The 18247-nt window shown below is 48.8% G+C and overlaps 1 protein-coding gene across 3 annotated transcripts in view; it reads left to right on the top strand.

The window, feature by feature from the left end:
• LOC130486127 (ubiquitin carboxyl-terminal hydrolase 12-like) overlaps window positions 1–18247 on the top strand; it is a 67028-nt gene that overhangs the window by 36813 nt on the left and 11968 nt on the right. The window contains exons 3-5 of one of the 3 annotated variants that reach the window (XM_056859331.1): window positions 1766–1910; window positions 4523–4749; window positions 7309–7385. In XM_056859331.1, coding sequence (XP_056715309.1) covers window positions 1766–1910; window positions 4523–4749; window positions 7309–7385 — 449 coding nt within the window. Of the gene's footprint in view, window positions 1–1696; window positions 1911–4522; window positions 4750–7308; window positions 7386–18247 lie in introns of all 3 variants that reach the window. The other 2 variants (XM_056859330.1, XM_056859329.1) reach the window with 2 other exon arrangements.

Here is an 18247-nt window from a genome sequence, read left to right as displayed (position 1 = left end):
TGTATAACAAACTCCAGAATATGGTCACACCCACCTAAGGATCCTACTCCTTCTACCCCATAAACCAGGTCATCATTATTGGTTAAGATCAGATCCAAAATGGCTGTTCCCCTTGTTGCTTCTTCCACTTTTTGGACAATGAAGTTGTCTGCAAGGGAAGTGAGGAATTTGTTGGACCTTATTGTCTTGGCAGAGTTTGTCTTCCAGCAGATGTAGTAGTAATGGGAGATTTCAATTATCCTGACATCTCTCTTTTTTGAATGCTTGGACTTCTGTTCCAGGAAGGCATCACCTAACTCTTCAGTCTGGCTTGGGGATCTATAATAGACCCCCACAATGACATCACTGTTTTTCTCCTCCTTAATTTTTACCCAGATGCTTTCAAGCTGGCTTCCAATGTTTAAGTCCTGGACCTCCTTGCAGGTGTAATCATCCCTAACGTATAATGCTACTCCTCCCCCCTTCTTATTTGGTCTATTTCTCCAAAATAGCTTCTACCCTTCAAGTAATACATTCCAATCATGAGACTCATCCCACCAGTTTTCCGTAACGCCCATTATATCATATTTGCTTCATTCTGTTAAGAGTTCTAGTTCATCTTGCTTATTTCCCATGCTCCGTGCGTTAGTGTAGAGACATCTTAGACCACAGGTCCTTCTTTTTGGCAGCTTGTTTAAAATTATTTCCCTCCCATTGTTGAGTTTTTGAACTGTCTTTTCTTGTGTATGCGCTACCCTCCTCAAATCCTTCGTATCTATATCTGCAGTTATTGTCCTCGTGAGGCTTTAAATTGACGTCTGGCTCCCCTGGAATATTTAGTTTAAAGCCCTCCTTATATGTTACTTCTGTTTGTTGTAAGTATATCACTCAGTATGATCTGGAGGTGGAGATTCTCATCAGAAAACTAACCTGAGGTTTGGCGGTGTCTTAGGGGGGGGAATGTTTGTAGGGGACTGAAACTAGATTATGCCATCTAATCAAACTGGTCTTATTCTCACACAGTGGTGAAAATTGAATTGCTCACATTGCTATGAAGAGCCAGAAACAAAGCAGACTGCCAATAAATTAATACCCTCTCTCCCTCTCTCGTTTTTTTTTTGTGGGGGGTTGCTATAGAAAGGTATTTAATAGCTAGATTTGAGTCCAGTAGCACCTTAGAGACGAACAATTTTTATAATTGTGTATTTTTGCATTGCCCTGACCTGGATGGCTCAGGCTAGCCCGATCTTGGCTCTTGGACGCAAAGCAGGGTCAGCCCTGGTTAGAGCTTGGATGGGAGATCACCAGAGAAGCCCAGGGTTGCTACACAGAGGCAGACAATGGCAAACCACCTCTGAATGTCTCTTGCCTTGAAAACCATGCGGGGTCGCCATAAGTCAGCTACGACTCGATGGCACTTTACACACACACATGTTTGCATTTTGTAAGCCTCCCTGGGCATTGTGGAAAGGTGCGAAATAAAATGTATTTATTTAAAATATTTATCCTCACAACAGACCTGTGAGGTGGGCTAGGCTGAGAATGTGTGTGACTGGCCCAGGGTCACCCACCGAGCTTCCATGGCAGAGAGGGGATTCAGACCCAGATTTCCCAGATCCTAGTATGACACTCTAATCACATTTTTAGTAGACATTGTATGATCATAGTGTTTTGTTTTGTTCTTTTTTTTTTTTTTTTTTTACTTTCTCCTCATCAGTTTGGCAATACCTGCTACTGCAACTCCGTTCTACAGGCACTTTATTTTTGTCGTCCGTTTCGGGAAAAGGTTCTGGCATACAAGGTTCAGCCTCGCAAGAAGGAAAGTCTCCTGACGTGCCTCTCTGACCTCTTCAACAGCATTGCCACGCAGAAGAAGAAGGTGGGGGTCATCCCACCCAAGAAATTTATCTCCCGACTGAGAAAAGAAAATGGTAATTCAGCACTGTAATACTGCTAGCACACTCCCTAGCAGTGTCTGACATGACCTTTATAGACATATGCTCCTTCTTCATGGTTCCAGCAGCATCAGTAGATCTGGGCTAATTTATGGCAGCCTTCCTTCTCACAGGACTGTCATCCTTCCTTGAGGCTCGGAGCAACGCTGGCATGGGAAGGAATGGCGGTGGACTTCTGAGGCTACTGTAGGGTGCAAGAAGGAGCCACCCAGCAGTGAATCTAAGTGTGAGGATAATATCAGAAGGTGCCCGTGGACATCGCAGGTCTTTGGCAACTTTATTCTCCACTTTTTTTACATAGTTGACTAACTTCAGTTGGTTTGAAGCAGGATGGGTGTGGCTTGGTGCATCCCAGATGGGTGTTGGGCCATGTGGCACATATGGTCTCTGGAGGATCTTCAGAATATGGCCGAAGAGTGGTCCAGAGTGGTGCATTCCCAAGTTGGAATAGCCCCGTTTCTTATGCTCCAGAAAATAGACTGAAGAATACACTGCGAGAATACACTCTCGCAAACTACCCCCCTTCCCTGATGGATCAGCTCCTAGAATCATAGAGTTGGTAGGGGCCATACAGGTTATCTAGTTCAACACCCTGCTCAAAGCAGGATCAGCTTAAAGCATCCTTGACAGCTGTTTGTCCAACCGCTGCTTGAAGACTGCCAGTGAAGGAGAGCTCACCACCTCCCTAGGCAGCTGATTCCACTGTTGAACAACTCTTACTGTAAAATAATTTCCCCCAATATCTAGCTGATTCCTTTCTGCTCATAATTTAAACCCATTATTGCAAGTCCTATCCTCTGCTGCCTACAGGAACAGTTCCTTGCCTTCCTCTAAGTGACAGCCCTTCAGATACTTAAAGAGAGAAATCATGACCCCCCTCAACCTCCTCTTCTCCAGACTAAACATTCCCAACTCCCTCAGTCGTTTCTCACAGGGCTCGGTCTCCAGGCTCCTGATCATCGCTCTCCTCTCCACCCGCTCGATTCTGCCCACATCCTGTTTGAAGGGAGGCCTCCAGAACTGCACACAATACTCCATGTGCAGCCTGACCAATGCAGTGTATAGCGGGACTATGACATCTTGCGATTTAGATGTTATGCCCCTGTTGATACATCCCAAAACTTCATTAGCCCTTTTTGCCGCTGCATCACACTGACTTCACATATTCCAGTTACACCCCAAGATCCACACCCCAAGATCTTGTTCATACACACTGCTACCGAGAAGTGCATCTCCCATCTAGTACCCAGATGTAGAACTCGGCACTTATCCTTGTTGACCTGCATCTTGTTCACATCCGCCCACTTTTCCAGTGTGTTCAGATCTCCTTGAATTCTGTGTCTATCTTCTGATGTGTTCACTGCTCCTCCCAATTTGGTGTCATCTGCAAATTTAATGAATAGTCCCTCCACACCATCATCCAAATCATTTCTAAAAATATTGAAAAGTACCAAGTCCAGAACTAACCCCTGTGACACCCCACTGGGCACCAGATGAAATGCCATGGACAAATACTCTTTGGGTGTAGTTCTACCACAGTCCTCCAGTTTACTCATCAGAACATCAAGGGGAACCCTGTCAAAAGCTTTATTTAAATCCAGGTAAACGACAACAGCGTTCCCACAATCCAGTAAACTCGTCACTCGATCAAAGAAGGAAATGAGATTGGTCTAGTAGGATCTGTTGGGGACAAATGCATGCTGACTTCCCCAATGACCAAGCTAACCTTCAGATGCTCACAGATTGACCCCTTTAAAATCTGCTCCAGTATCTTCCCTGGGACAGAGGTCAGACTGATGGGCCTGTAGTTTCCTAGCTCATCCCTCCTCCTTTTTTTGAAGACTGGGATAACATTTGCCGTCCTCCAGTCTTGTGGGCACATCTCCCATCCAGCTTGGAATTGCACACATGCTTGTATACACTCTCTCACACACGCACCCTCCTAGAAGTTTTTTCTTTTGACTACAAGGCATAGATTGTATCATCCATTGATTAAAATCTGTTAAAGTTGCTAGAAGCCAGTGAAAAGTGCTTCAGTGACTATTTTCTTGCCATGAACTGCCAGTTGACCATCCCTGTGCCAACAAATCCCTTGCAAGTGATTTCCAGTGTTGAAGGTTGCCAGTTGCAGCAACCAGGAGAATGGAGTCAGTTCTGCCGTGGTGAGAGCCACCTGAGGTAGAAGAATCAGCCAAAAGGAGAGGGACAGATTTGTCTCAAGGGGTACAATCCATTAGGAGAGTCCTTTTCAAAGACTCCATTGAAATGAATGGGAGCCATACAAGAGCTTTTTGTGCCATTTTGTGCATTAATGCTGTGAGCATTAATGGGTTGGATCCTGTTGTACTAGGAGCCGTCTTCTGTCGCAAGGGTTTTGATCCATCCCAACTAAAGAAAGAGAGGTGAGGGCGCGCTCTTAGGTGTTCCCTCCACAATGACCTGTTTATCCTCCCTGAGAGAGGAGTTATGGGTCTTGAAGGGGGCCTGATGCTGCCAGAGCCTCGAGAACAACCAGAGGTTTGCAGCACAGGTGCCCTAGCACCCTGATGAGCCATTTCTTGTTTCTCTTGCTTCTCTTTTATTTCCAGAATTGTTTGACAATTACATGCAACAAGATGCGCACGAGTTCCTGAACTACCTACTGAACACAATTGCTGACTTACTGCAAGAAGAAAAGAAGCAAGAGAAGCAAAATGGCAAACTCCAGAACGGGAGCATCGACAGCGACGAAGGGGAGAAGACAGACCTCACCTGGGTCCACGAAATCTTCCAGGGGACCCTCACCAATGAAACCAGATGTCTTAACTGTGAAGCTGTAGGTTAACCCCACCACCACCCAAATGCTAATTTTCGCGATCCTTTCCAAGGAGTTGCTAATGTTTCCCCCACACACACACACTTTCAAAATAGTAGCCTGCATTTAACTAGAATGTGTTTCTCGCTTTATTGGTAAGTAGAGGGTGGGCTACTGTGAGCAGAGCTAACTGTTCTTCAGTTCTGGACTGCCAGTTGGAAGCCTTGCTAGGTTAAAGCCCCACCGGGACCCACCTACTTTCTAAAAACACTTGGTAGGTACCAGGAAAGGTGTTGGTGGGTGCCGTGGTGCTGACAGGGCACCCATGGTTTAACCTCTGGTGGAACTGGAATAAATGCTGACACATACTGTCTAAAAGTGTATTCTGATATATCTACCTGCTAGGCTTGAGTCATTTTCCAGTCATGGTAGCATAAATTCACAGGTCTGTGATGTGCTGCAGCAGTGGTTTGAACACCGGAAGCCCTCCTATTCAGTCAGGGCAAACTCCTGTCAGCCACAAACCCACATCATTTTCTGCAGTTAAACTGATGCAGCCATGGGCCCTGGGTCCTAAGTGGCTGGTTCTGGATTTGTCTTTCTCCATCTATTATCTCTTATGCCACACGGGAAACCACTTTGGAGAGGAGAGGCATTTCCAAAATGGTTCTGTGATGCAGCTTCAGGATATGTTGTTCAGAGGAGGAACAGTTTAAAAAAACACATTACGAGCAGGCCCAAGCCCCGGGGACATGACTCAAATAGCTCTCTGGATCAGAAAAGGAACAAAGCCCTCTGCAGAGAGGTGATAGGGTTTCTCCAGTCTCAAACCACTAAAGTGTGGCTGGGCTCTTAAAGAGACGTTAATGGAGTGTCTGCTACAATTCAACCATGTCTCTCTTTTTAATTTTTTTGCACGTATCTGTCTGTTGTGGAGGACGACCTTAAGCCTGATGCCGGTGAGGGCAAAAGCATTTACATGAGGGCCTCTGCACTCACTCAGCATTTCACCATGCCTGGGCTGGCACTACGCCTGACTCATTTTATTTCTTAAAACATTGACGATCCTGCCTTTAAAGAGGCTTGAGACCGCTTTCCAAAACAGCAGCCTGCCCCACAGTGGAAAAACATGCCAACAGAACAATAGCCCACTTTTTGACCACTTAAAAGAACCATTTCAGCCTGGCTCCAAAGACTTCCTGGACAGTGCTGTTTGGCAGGGCTTCCTGCTAGGGTGGAGTCTCTCCTTTGCCACCTCTGGAAGACTCTCCTGCAGGGGGGATGCCACCATCCAAACTGTGACCGAACTGTGGTTGAATTGATGGCCTCCTTGGGGAGGCGAACAAAAAGGAGAAGGGAGGGGGGGGGGCAAGCGGGGTCATTCCTAAGTAGCTTTGTCCCTTAGTTAGCATGCCTGAGGTCTGCTGTGGGGGGCGGGGTGAGCTGTACCAGGATGCTTAATCAGGCACACAGAGCTGCTGTGCACAGACAGAAGCCTAGTTTAAATCAGATTATTGGCATGGACAGACGTCTCCAGTTACGTGCCTTTGCCCTGCCAGCAGCACCTTTGTATCAGGCATGAAGCGTGGCTGCCTTGTGCCGTTGGGTCACGTGCTTCTTGCGAGGAAGTTGAATTTTCCACTCAGCTGCCCCTTTGAAAGATTTTTCTTGCCTCTGAATTGACTGAGAGCGCTCCCAGTTCGGACCAGCTTTCAGTAGTATGTGAGTTGTTACGAGGAAGAGAATTTCTTTTTCCAAAATGTCCCTTTTTCTAGATATAGCCAGTGGTTCCTCATATTCTCTCTTTTTTCCGTTATAAAAGCGGGATTGTTCTTTCATTTCTCTCAGAGAAATCAACTCACCCTTTTCGAACTTCATCCCTTGTGGTTATTTTATGTTACACACCACTAGGTGGTGCTCTGGTAGGAGGGTAGGAAGTTTGGGAAGACATTGCCTGCCTCTGAGCATGTACAGAATAAAATTCTGAAATTTTGCAGAACCTTCTGTCCTGCCCTGCCTCTTTTCTAATTTCTTTTTGATTAAAGTGGAACTGATTAGAAACAGGTTCCAGATTCCTAAAAAGAGAAAACAGAATGTTGGGTTTCAGGGGAAAACTGAGCAAAGAGGAATTCAAAGAACTTCTCTTAACAATGCTACATTCTGTTTGGAATTTTGCCTGACTTCTAAGAAACGTAGGCATAGGAGGGAAGATGTGTTTCTCTAGGGGTAGCCCAAGACATTGCTATTTGGTCCAGGAGAGATGTAGCAGAGGAGTCTGGATGTTGGTACATCTCCAGCTGTGATCCAGTGGTCGAACCCAACATTCTCTTGTCAGATTGCAAGGGATTCTGAGATGCATCTACTTTATTGGTGTTGCTTCTGCAGTTGTTGGTTCATGAGTTAGGACTTAGAACATCTGACAAGTCTGTAACTTTCTACATTTTGAAGGATAACTTTTGAATTTTAAAACGCCCAATTTACTGGCAGAATTACTTTAAATGTAAACTTTTTAAATACTTGTTTGACTGAAAGTCTTTGTGATGTCCCTCCCCCACCCTTTCTCTCTCTCTTTTTTTCAAGGTTAGTAGCAAAGATGAGGACTTTCTAGACCTGTCTGTGGACGTGGAACAAAATACTTCAATAACGCACTGTTTGAGGTAAATCTGGGTTAGGGAAAACCAGTTTAGGGGTAGATCCTGTGAGCAGGCAGAGTTGAACTGGTTGATGGTGCTGGCTGGATCTTGCAACAGCGTTACACCCGTGAATATTTTTTTTCATGCAACACCACCGATGCAGAGTGTTTTAGATGGGCCCACCACCAAGAGGTGTCTCTGCCCTGAGGAGCATGTAGCCTAAATTTTGACACAGGTGAGAGAGAGAAGTACCAGTAGCAAGGGGCGGATGTGGGGAGGCCCAGCAATCCCAGCCTTGGATTGGCTTTAGAGGGCGAAGTTAAAGGCCTTGTGTGAAAGGAGGGTTTTGAGGAGAAGCAGCACAGTGTTGGGGTTCTGGCCAAGCACTCCAGGCAGAGGGGGCATCGAGGTGGGTGGTGGTAGTGGAGTGAAGCCATTTAAGGTCATGCAGCCAGTGCACACACTTCTTTGGGAGTAAATCTGATTAAACTGGGTAGGACTCTATTCTGGTTAACTTTCCCAGTCTGAGGCTGTGCAGAGACAGGAAACTGGAGGACTGCTGAGGGTGGCAGGGATGGGACAGCAAGAACTGCAGGCAGAGAATGCTCTCTAAACCAGTGAGAAATTGCTGCCCTGCAGGCCCCTTCCAGGCAGCCGTTTCCTGTGCTGTTAGGACCATTTGGCAAAAGGGTGCAGGCCTGCAAGGGAAAGCAATAACATGTGCCAGGCTTGTCACTAGCTGACTTGCCAGGCTGTTAGTGGTGCCTGAAGACTGCCCCCAAGGAGGCCAGGCTGTAAGCACTTGTCCCATGACAATTCCATAAACAACATCCACAGACGAGGAGTCCAAAATAGAGTTGATTTATTGGAAAAAGTCTACAGGTTTACAGCAGCTATAGGTAAATTGGCACGAATGGGGGGCTAGAAACACAGTGTAGCTTATATGAAAGAACATTGGTCATATCTAGATAGCATTGGTAGGCATGGTAACCCCCCTCCCACTGAGGTTAGATTCCCATACAACTCAGAGTCATAACAGGAATTCGGCGGTTAGCAAAGCAGTCCTTGGTCAGCACCTGGCAAAACCAAAACAACCCCAGTCTGGCGCTCTCTGCAAATAGCAGGCCTGACACAGGCAGGGAAATGGGGGTAAATCAGAAGGCAACTTGTTTCCATCTTGTTTCCACTCACCTACTTGAAGGATTACATTTGTCAGCTTCTCATAGCTGATCTGTATATGGTATGTATACACAGGAAAGCAGAGCTGTTTGCACTGTTGCGTGTGATTCACTCCTTTCCCAGTAACATCAGCGCCCTGCGGGACCTTAGAGTTCTGCAGGGCTTGTAAGACTGAGTTATTCCACCAGGCCTATAACTGAGGACAGCCGCGGGTGTCATCTGTGCTGGCCTCCCTACCTTCCCCCATCTTTTAGTTATCTCGGGGGGGGGGGGAATGTCTGGCTGCAGTGCTTCTCAGCAGCAACTATTCTCTACTGAGCACCATCTGTTGTTTTAGTACAGTTATTTATGGTTGGCTTTGTTGTTTTAATGAATGTATTATGATTGTAAGATGGTTTTAATGCTGTTACCCGCCCTGAGCCTGGCTTCAGCTGGGGAGGGTGGGATAGAAATTTAAAATAATAAAACAATGGAGTTTATGCACCAAAGTGGCTTCCTCCTGCAGGTGAAGGAGCACCTGATCATGACCTGCCAGTTTTCTTGGATATTTGGATCCCATGAAATTCTTAAGGCAGTTACATTAATTCCTACTGAAAGAGAAGTTGGAAATGGTGGTTGTATATAGATATGTTCTTAAGTCTGACATAACCTCGATGGCTTGTTAAGCACCAATAGCAAATTATGTGCATTTAAAGAGGAGTTCTGTTGTCCAGCAACTGAAGGGAAGGCACATAGAAAGTGCCTTGAGGGAAGACAGAACGCTGTCTTGATTTGCTAGAGATTGCTCTTTCATATCGAACAACCTCCCAGTTTTATTAAGCATCAGACAATAAGTACCAAAGTTAATGAATAACAAGACAATGGGGTATTGTAAGCTCTTGACCCAAAGAACCAGAAATCACCACAGAGACAGTTAGAATCCAAGCAGATGGCTTTTACTGGTCAAATAGGCAATACAGTTCATAGAGGATAAGATGACAGCTATGAGGGTCTTGCTCGTTAGTTGGCAATATAAAGCTTGAAAACGGCGGGAGATTACAGAGCACACAAAGCATAAACAGAGCACACTTTCCCAGGGGTAGCGTTCCCAGGCTTTGGTATGTGGAGCCGTCCTTGAAGTCTGGACGGTTCAGCAAAGGAACAGAGGCAACAGAGAAACCAAGATAACAGCCTGACATCCTGCTCCCCTTAAGGCCTCCTCCCATCCTGCAAGGGGGCTGGTCTGTCTGGGTAAGCAATGTGAAAGGCGTTGACGAGCTTGGGGGCGGATATCAGGCTGCTATCTCGGTTTCAGTATTGTTTCTGTGTCTGTACTGTACTGTCTAGCCTCAAGGTCGACCACACATACCAAGGCCTGGGAATGCTGCTCCTGGGAAAGTGTACTCTGTTTATGCGTGCTGATGCTGTGTAATCTCCCGCCATTTACTGCCTTATATTATCGTTCAGCTAGTGAGACTCTCATAGCTGCCATAGTTCCCTGTATGCACTGTATTGCCTTTTTGACCAGTAAAAGCCATCTGCTTGGATTCTATATGACTCTGTGGTGATTTCTGGTTCGAAGGGTCAGGAGCTTACATTATGGCAGCTATCCCTCACCTTCTTCATAGTATTACTAGTCAGGCTGGAGCCCAGGGGGGTTCGCCTGCCACTTGGATGGGAGCTGAGAGGCTCTCCGAGTGACCTACTACCCTGGATTCCTCTCGGAAGGATCCCACCCTGTTACAGGACATAGTCGCTGAACTTTTTAGGACTACCCTAGAGGTTTGCCGCTTGAAGGGACTGGTACAGGAACAGTGGCGATCTCTAAAAGGGATTCTCTGGATGTTGACGTCGGAGGATACTGATACTCGTTTAGATCTTCAAGACTTGGATCAATTACTGGACGATGCCCGGTTGGCAACTGAGGATTTACAAGTACTAACTGGACTTTTGGATAACCTTATTTCTCGAGAGACTCTTTCCTCTAGTTCTGCCATGGCAGGAGCCCCGCCAGAGGGTTTTTCCCTAATACCGGATGCGGCCAGCTGTCAGGCTGAAGCCAAGCGGGTCGCTATTCGCACCGCTCTTCTCCTTGTGGAATGTACAAAGGACACCCCGGTAACCACCTTGGCTCAAGCTTTGACCTCGATTTTTGGAGCCGATGCACCCGCACTGGCGGTTCGAATACAACCCTTGCTGGGCGGGGAACCCGACCCCATACTCACACTCCTGGAAACAGAACTTTTACCGCGCATTACGGCGGAGGCTGCCCTAAGACTTGAGAACGCCAAAGTTCTTGCGGATAAGGAAGCCGCCGAAGCGGCTAAGGTCGCAAAAGAGAGAGAAGCTGCTGAAGCAGCCAAGGCGGCAGCAGCAAGGGTTAGGGATCGGGCGAAAATGGATACGCGCCCCAAGGACAATGTACAAGGGCTATCAGGTCTGTCTTTTTCCCCGGCGTTTGTCCCGTCGCGCGCGACCCAACGCGCACGCCGTCTGGCTGACCGACGTCGAGACTCAGGAGAGTCTGAAGACGAGGATCTATACGGAGACAGCTCTCAATGGGCCACGAGCTTCCGGACCAGTAAACCTCATCTTACTGGTGGCCCAAGTGAGGAGGTTCACCTCTTACGAGCCCAGAATCGGGAGCTCTCCGACCGTGTTGATCAACTCCAAGAGCTAATGGAACGTATGCTTCAGGATAACAGGCAATTACAACAAACCCTGATAGCCCAGGCACAGCCCGTTCCGATACCGGGTCAGGGGGTGCCCATCCAGCCACCCGCTAATGTGCCTGCTCCACCCCTGCCTCCCGGAGCTCCCGTTGTTCCTCCACCCGGACCACCCGTGCAACCGGGCCAGCCCGCGCCCGGCCCTTGGAAGCAACTCAAATTGAGGACTACGTACGACGGATCTCTCGAGACTCTGCCTTGTTTCTTGCATCAAGTGGATAGTTATATGCGAGAACAAGGACAGCTTTTCCTCACGGAGGATAGCCGGGTGCGTTATGTAGCTTCCCTTCTGACAGGTAAAGCAGCTGACTGGATGGTTCTCCAGTTCGACACCCGCTCTCGTGCTATCCGTTCCCTCAACAACTTCATGACTGCTCTGAGAAGGAGGTTTGAGGACCCCTTCCTGGGGGAAAGAGCCAAAGCGGAACTCTTACAACTAAAACAAGGCTCTGCTACAGTTCGAGAATTTGCCGATGAATTCCAACGACTAGCAAGTAAAATTGTAGGTTGGCCCGAAACCACCCTAATTCACCATTTCAGGGAAGCCTTACACCCTGATGTTCTGAACTGGTCATACATGCGGGGTGATCCCGATACCCTTGAAGACTGGATTCTATTGGCCGAGGAAGTGGAAAGCCGCCGACGCTTTATTTCTCTAGTCCGTCAAAAGCACAAGGAAAAAGGCGCCCAAAAGTCCCAATCCAAGGCACCACCGCCCGTCCCACGAAATCCTCCACGTCCACCCCAGGAACGTGAAGCCCGATTTCAGAGAGGTGCCTGTCTTAATTGCGGCGAAATGGGCCATTTTGCAGCTGTTTGCCCACACCGCCATGGATTATTTCGTCCCAGCACGATAACCCGAGCCAGAGGTCGTCCACCACGCAGAGGCACCGCGGCCACCCGCAGCGCAGCTCCGGGAAGACCCACACCCTCTGCACTCCATGCTGGAGACCCAGCCTCCCTGCCTACTACAAACGACCCCGCCGGGTCTCGGATTACAAGTGCCCCATTGGGGGACAACTTTCCCTCTTCGGATGAGGAAAATCCATGGAATTCTCCAGCCTTAAACCTGGAATCTCCCCTCGACTTGTCAAAAAACGGCTCCGGTCTGTGGTGAGTGGAGCGTCTCCACAGACCTCTCCAGATCCTCCTGCTAAACCGAATGCTCCTACCAAACTCAAAGAAGTGGACTCCACCGTCTACGTGGATGCAGTTTTACAACACCTTAACGGTGGCCCCCAACTACCCGTCAAAGCACTCATCGACTCCGGTTGCTGTCGCACTCTCATAAGCGAAGCCACTTTTGCTGCACTCAGAGCCGAATCTGAGGCTTTACCCGCCCCTGTCCAATTTGCCCAAATGGACGGGAGCCATTTCCAGGGGGGTCCAGTTGATCACCGCACCATAGGGGTGGCAATGGGAATTGGCTCCCACTGGGAGCAAATAGACTTCACTATAGCCCCTATCCGTTTTGAAGTGGTCTTGGGTATTAACTGGATTAAAGGACATAGTCCCAGTATTAACTGGGAAACAAACGCTATCTCCTTCGCTAGTCCCATGTGCGACCAACACCGGCAAAACTTTGCGCTGTTGTATCCGCCCGTCCCAGCATTAACCTCCGAGGTCCCAGCACCTCCAATCCTACCTAATGTATATCGAGACTTTGCGGATGTTTTCGACCTTAAAGAATGTGATGCCTTGCCCCCCCACCGGGTCTCGGACTGTGCAATTGAGGTGGTCAAGGACTGCACATTAACCAAAAGCAAGATTTACCCCATGAGCGCTTCCGAGCGCACTGTCCTCCGGGACTTCCTAGACAAAAACCTCGCCAGAGGGTTCATTCGTCCATCGAATGCCCCGAACTCGGCCCCTGCGTTTTTCGTCCGAAAGAAGGAGGGCGACCTTCGTCTGTGCATTGACTTCAGAAAACTCAATGCGGTCACCCAAACCAACGCCTATCCTATCCCATTAATTTCTGATATTTTGGGACAGTTACAGGAGGGCCGGGTATTCTCCAAGTTAGACTTGGTGGAAGCTTACTACCGAGTCCGCATCCGAGAAGGAGATGAACACCTCACTGCCTTCTCTAGCTGTTTTGGAATGTATGAATTCCTCGTGATGCCGTTCGGATTAAAAGGGGCCCCGGGGGTCTTCATGCAACTTATCAACGAAATCCTTCATGACTTACTGTATCGCGGGGTGGTGGTTTATTTGGATGACATTCTTATTTATTCGAAAACCATAGAAGAGCATGTAACTCTGGTCCGAGAAGTTCTGCAGCCCCTGCGCAATCACCAACTCTTCGCAAAACTGGCTAAATGCGAGTTCCATCAAAACCAGCTCACATTTTTAGGATACATAATCTCCCACCAAGGTCTTCGCATGGACCCTGTCAAAGTCCAAGCCGTTCTCGATTGGACTCCCCCCACCAACCGCAAGCAAGTACAACAGTTTCTGGGGTTTGCGAACTTTTATCGAGGGTTCATCCCTAACTTCGCCCAAGTGGCCCTACCCATCACTGATCTCCTAAAAACCAAAGGAAAAGCAAACGCGTCTACCTTACCCTCTGTAAAAATCCTGTGGACTGATCAATGCCAAGCCGCGTTTGTGGCCCTCAAACGTCTCTTCACATCCGAACCCGTACTACAGCACCCAGACCCAAACCAAATGTTTATTGTGCAAGTCGATGCCTCCGATGTAGCTATGGGAGGGGCCCTCCTCCAGAAAGGTCCGGATGGTCTCCTTCACCCTTGCGCTTACTTTTCGAGGAAATTTGCGCACGCATAATTGAACTGGCCCATTTGGGAGAAAGAGGCAGCGGCCGTTCACCATGCACTGACTCTATGGAGACAATTCCTGGAGGGTTCCAAAATCCCCTTCGAGGTTTGGACCGATCACAAAAATCTAGCTGCCCTCACAGGGTCCCATAAACTGTCAGCGAAACAACAACGTTGGGCGGAATTCTTCGCTCAGTTTCGTTTCGTCCTAAAGCACGTTCCTGGAAAACAAAACGTTCTCGCAGATGCCCTCTCCCGCTTGCCGCAATACCCGGTAAAACTCGAGAGGCCAACCGACTCTCTGTTCACCCCTACGCAAAGAGGAACCCTTCCTGTACTATCCGTGCAAACTCAATCTCAACAACAACACCCCAGATCCAGCTCTCCAACTCCTCCAACCCGATCGACTACCCAACCGCCTCCACAACAACGAACCGGCGATTCCACCCCTCCAACCCCACCGGCTGCCCTGCCGCCTGCAATCTCCGCACCACCGCACGTAAGCACTACCCCCATCGCAATTCCTAAAACCACGGTAGCGGGGGGGGGGGGGACTCGCCAAGGTTCCCATCTCCGAATCCTTTTTAAATACCCTTCGGGACCACTGCCTTTCAGAACGCTCTAATCACACCCTACCCCCTGAGGTAATAGAACAGGGGGGCTCTTGGTACAAAGACTCAAAATTATATGTACCCAAAGCACTCCGAAAAGACGTTTTACACTTAGCTCATGGAGCAAAAACAGCTGGACACTTTGGATTTCTAAAGACTCTCCACTTATTGCGCAGACAGTTTTGGTGGGGGGGAATGCGTTCCGATGTTGACTCTTTTATTCGCAGCTGCCCTGTTTGCGCCACAGTGAAACGATCACAGGGCAAACCCCCGGGGCTACTACAACCCCTGGAAACACCCAACAAACCCTGGGAAGTGATTGCTATGGACTTTATGACTGATCTCCCTCTCAGCGGGGGGAAAACTGTATTATGGGTTGTTACTGATTTGTTTTCCAAGCAAATCCATTTAGTTCCATGCGCAGGGATCCCCTCTGCTCAGAAACTGGCCCGCCTCTTCGTATCACATATCTTCAAATTACATTCGTTTCCGCGCAAAATAATCTGTGACCGCGGCAGTGGCTTTGTTTCCAAGTTTTGGAAAGCATTTCTCAAGTTGGTGAGGGTAGAACAAGGATTGTCTACTGCATACCATCCCTAAACAGATGGTCAAACTGAACGTGTCAATGCTGTACTTGAATGTTATTTACGCTGTTATGTTAACTACTACCAAGATAACTGGGTGGAACTATTACCTTTTGCAGAATATGCCTACAATAATGCTGTACATCAATCTACAGGTTTTAGCCCATTCTATGCAGTGTATGGACAGGATTTCGGTCCTGTTACTCCCAGAAATAATGTGGAGGGGGAGGGAGATCCTGACGTTGCTTCCTGGGCACACACCCTCCGTACCACCTGGCCTTGGCTCGTTAGCAATCTCGACCGTGCCAAGCGCAAATACAAAGCACAAGCCGATAAACATCGTTCCCCCGGGGGCGATCTGCGAGTGGGTAAATTGGTCTATCCACCAAAAATCTACGTTCCACCCGTCCGTGCCTTAAGCTCAATGCTAAATTCATTGGCCCATTCCCCATCACACGGATCATAAATCCTGTCACAGTGGAACTAGCTCTCCCCAAAGCCCTGAGGCGTGTACATCCCGTTTTCCACATTAGCCTCCTGAAGCCCCATACTGCCTCTCCACAATGGCATCCCGATCCGCCTCCCAAACAGCCCATTATGGTGGGGGGGGGGAGGAGCACTTCGAAGTCTCCAAAATCCTTGACTCTCGTGTTCACCATGGAAACCTACAGTATTTAGTCCGTTGGAAACACTTCCCCCCTGCCTACGACGAATGGGTTCGTGCACGAGATGTCTCCGCCCCCAAACTCGTTGATGCCTTTCACACTGCCTATCCGGAAAGACCATCCCCCTTACAGACTGGGAGGGGGCCTTAAGGGGAGCAGGATGTCAGGCGGAGACATCTCGTGCGCGAACCCACTCGTCATAGGCAGGGGGGAAGTGTTTCCAGCGAACTAGGTATTGTAATACTCCATGGTGAATACGGGAGTCTAGGACTTTGGAGACCTCGAAATGTTCTTCCCCCCCCCCACCATTATGGGCTGTTCGGGAGGCAGTTCTGGATGCCATTGCGGAGAAGCAATATGGGGTTTCAGGAGGCTGATGTGGAAAACGGGGTGCACACGCCTTAAGGTTTTGGGGAGAGATAGTTCCACCGTGACAGGATTTATGATGCGAGTGATGGGAAATGGGCCAATGTACTTAGCGTTGAGCTTATGGCACGTCGGGTGGAACGCAGGTTTTTGGTGGATAGGTATACCAGGTTACCTACTTGTAGGTCCCCACCGGGGGACCGATGCTTATCGGCTTGTGCTTTGTATATGCGCTTGGCTCGGGCAAGGTTGCTAATCAGCCAGGGCCATGTGGTGCGGAGGGTGTGTGCCCAAGAGGCAATGTCGGCATCCCCCTCCCCCTCCACATCCTCCACAGGGGGAATAGGACCGAAGTCCTGTCCATATATTGCATAAAACGGGCTGAAACCAGTGGACTGATGTACAGCACTATTGTAAGCATATTCTGCAAAAGGTAACAGTTCTACCCAGTTATCTTGGTGGTAATTGACATAACAGCGCAAATAACATTCAAGTACAGCATTAACACGTTCGGTCTGGCCATCCGTTTGGGGATGGTATGCACTAGACAATCCCTGCTCCACCCCCACCAATTTGAGAAAAGCTTTCCAAAACTTTGCAACAAAGCTACTGCCGCGGTCACAGATTATTTTGCGCGGAAACGAATGTAGTCTAAAGACATGTGACACGAAGAGGCGGGCCAATTTCTGAGCGGAGGGGATCCCCGCACATGGAACCAAATGTATTTGCTTAGAAAATAAGTCAGTGATAACCCATAGTACAGTTTTTCCCCCGCTGAGAGGGAGATCCGTCATAAAATCCATAGCAATCACTTCCCAGGGTTTGGAGGGTATTTCAAGCGGTTGCAGTAGTCCTGGGGGCTTGCCTTGAGATCGTTTGACTGTGGCGCAAATAGGACAGCTGCGAATGAAAGAGTCAATGTCAGAACGCATTCCCCCCCACCAAAACTGTCTGCACAATAGGTGAAGGGTCTTTAGGAACCCAAAGTGCCGTGCGGTCTTCATTCCATGGGCCAAGTGTAAGACGTTTTTTCGGAGCGTTTTGGGTACATACAATTTCGAGTCTTTGTACCAAGAGCCCCCTTGTTCAATTACACCAGGAGGCAGGGTTTGAGCAGAATGTTCCATAAGGCAGTGTTCCCGCAGGGACTTTAAGAAGGAATCGGAGACGGGAACCCCCCCCTCGTTCAAAGTGGTAGTAGGAGCAGGTAGGGGGGTTGGCGAGGGGGAAACGCTTACGTGTTGCGGTGCGCAGACTGCAGGCGGCTGGGCGGCTGGTTGGGTTGGAGGAGCCGGAGCCGGAGCCGGAGTCATTGTGGTGTTCCGTTGAGGAGGCAGCAGGGCAGTCGGTAGGGTTGGAGGAGTTTGTCCGCCGTGTGTCGTCGCTGGGGCAGCGTTTGGGATCGGGTTTGTACAGCCAATACGGGTAGGGCTTCTCTTTGTGCGGGCGTAAATAAAGAGTCTGTTGGTCGATCGAGTTTTGCCGGATATTGAGGCAATCGGGAGAGAGCATCCGCGAGAACGTTATGTTTTCCTGGGACATGCTTCAGGACAAAACGAAACTGAGCAAAGAATTCCGCCCAACGTTGTTGTTTTGCGGATAATTTATGGGTCCCTGTGAGGGCGGCCAGATTCTTGTGATCGGTCCAAACTTCGAAGGGGACTTTGGACCCTTCAAGGAATTGTCGCCATAGAGTAAGAGCATGGTGAACAGCTGAGGCTTCTTTCTCCCAAATAGGCCAGTTCAATTGGGAGTGCGCAAACTTTTTAGAGAAATAAGCGCAAGGATGAAGGAGACCATTTGGTCCTTTTTGCAGCAGCCCCCCCCCCCCATAGCTACATCGGAGGCATCGACTTGTACAATGAACATTCGATTAGGGTCTGGGTGCCGTAGCACCGGTTCCGATGTGAAAAGGCGTTTGAGAGCCACAAAGGCGGTTTGGCATTGATCAGTCCACAGTATTTTAGCGGAGGGCAATGTGGCAGAGTTTTCTTTG

This window comes from Euleptes europaea, chromosome 13, assembly GCF_029931775.1.
Source record: "Euleptes europaea isolate rEulEur1 chromosome 13, rEulEur1.hap1, whole genome shotgun sequence".
Taxonomy (NCBI): domain Eukaryota; kingdom Metazoa; phylum Chordata; class Lepidosauria; order Squamata; family Sphaerodactylidae; genus Euleptes; species Euleptes europaea.
The sequence above is the reverse complement of the archived record's forward strand: the minus strand, read 5'-3'. Positions and strand labels throughout refer to the sequence as shown.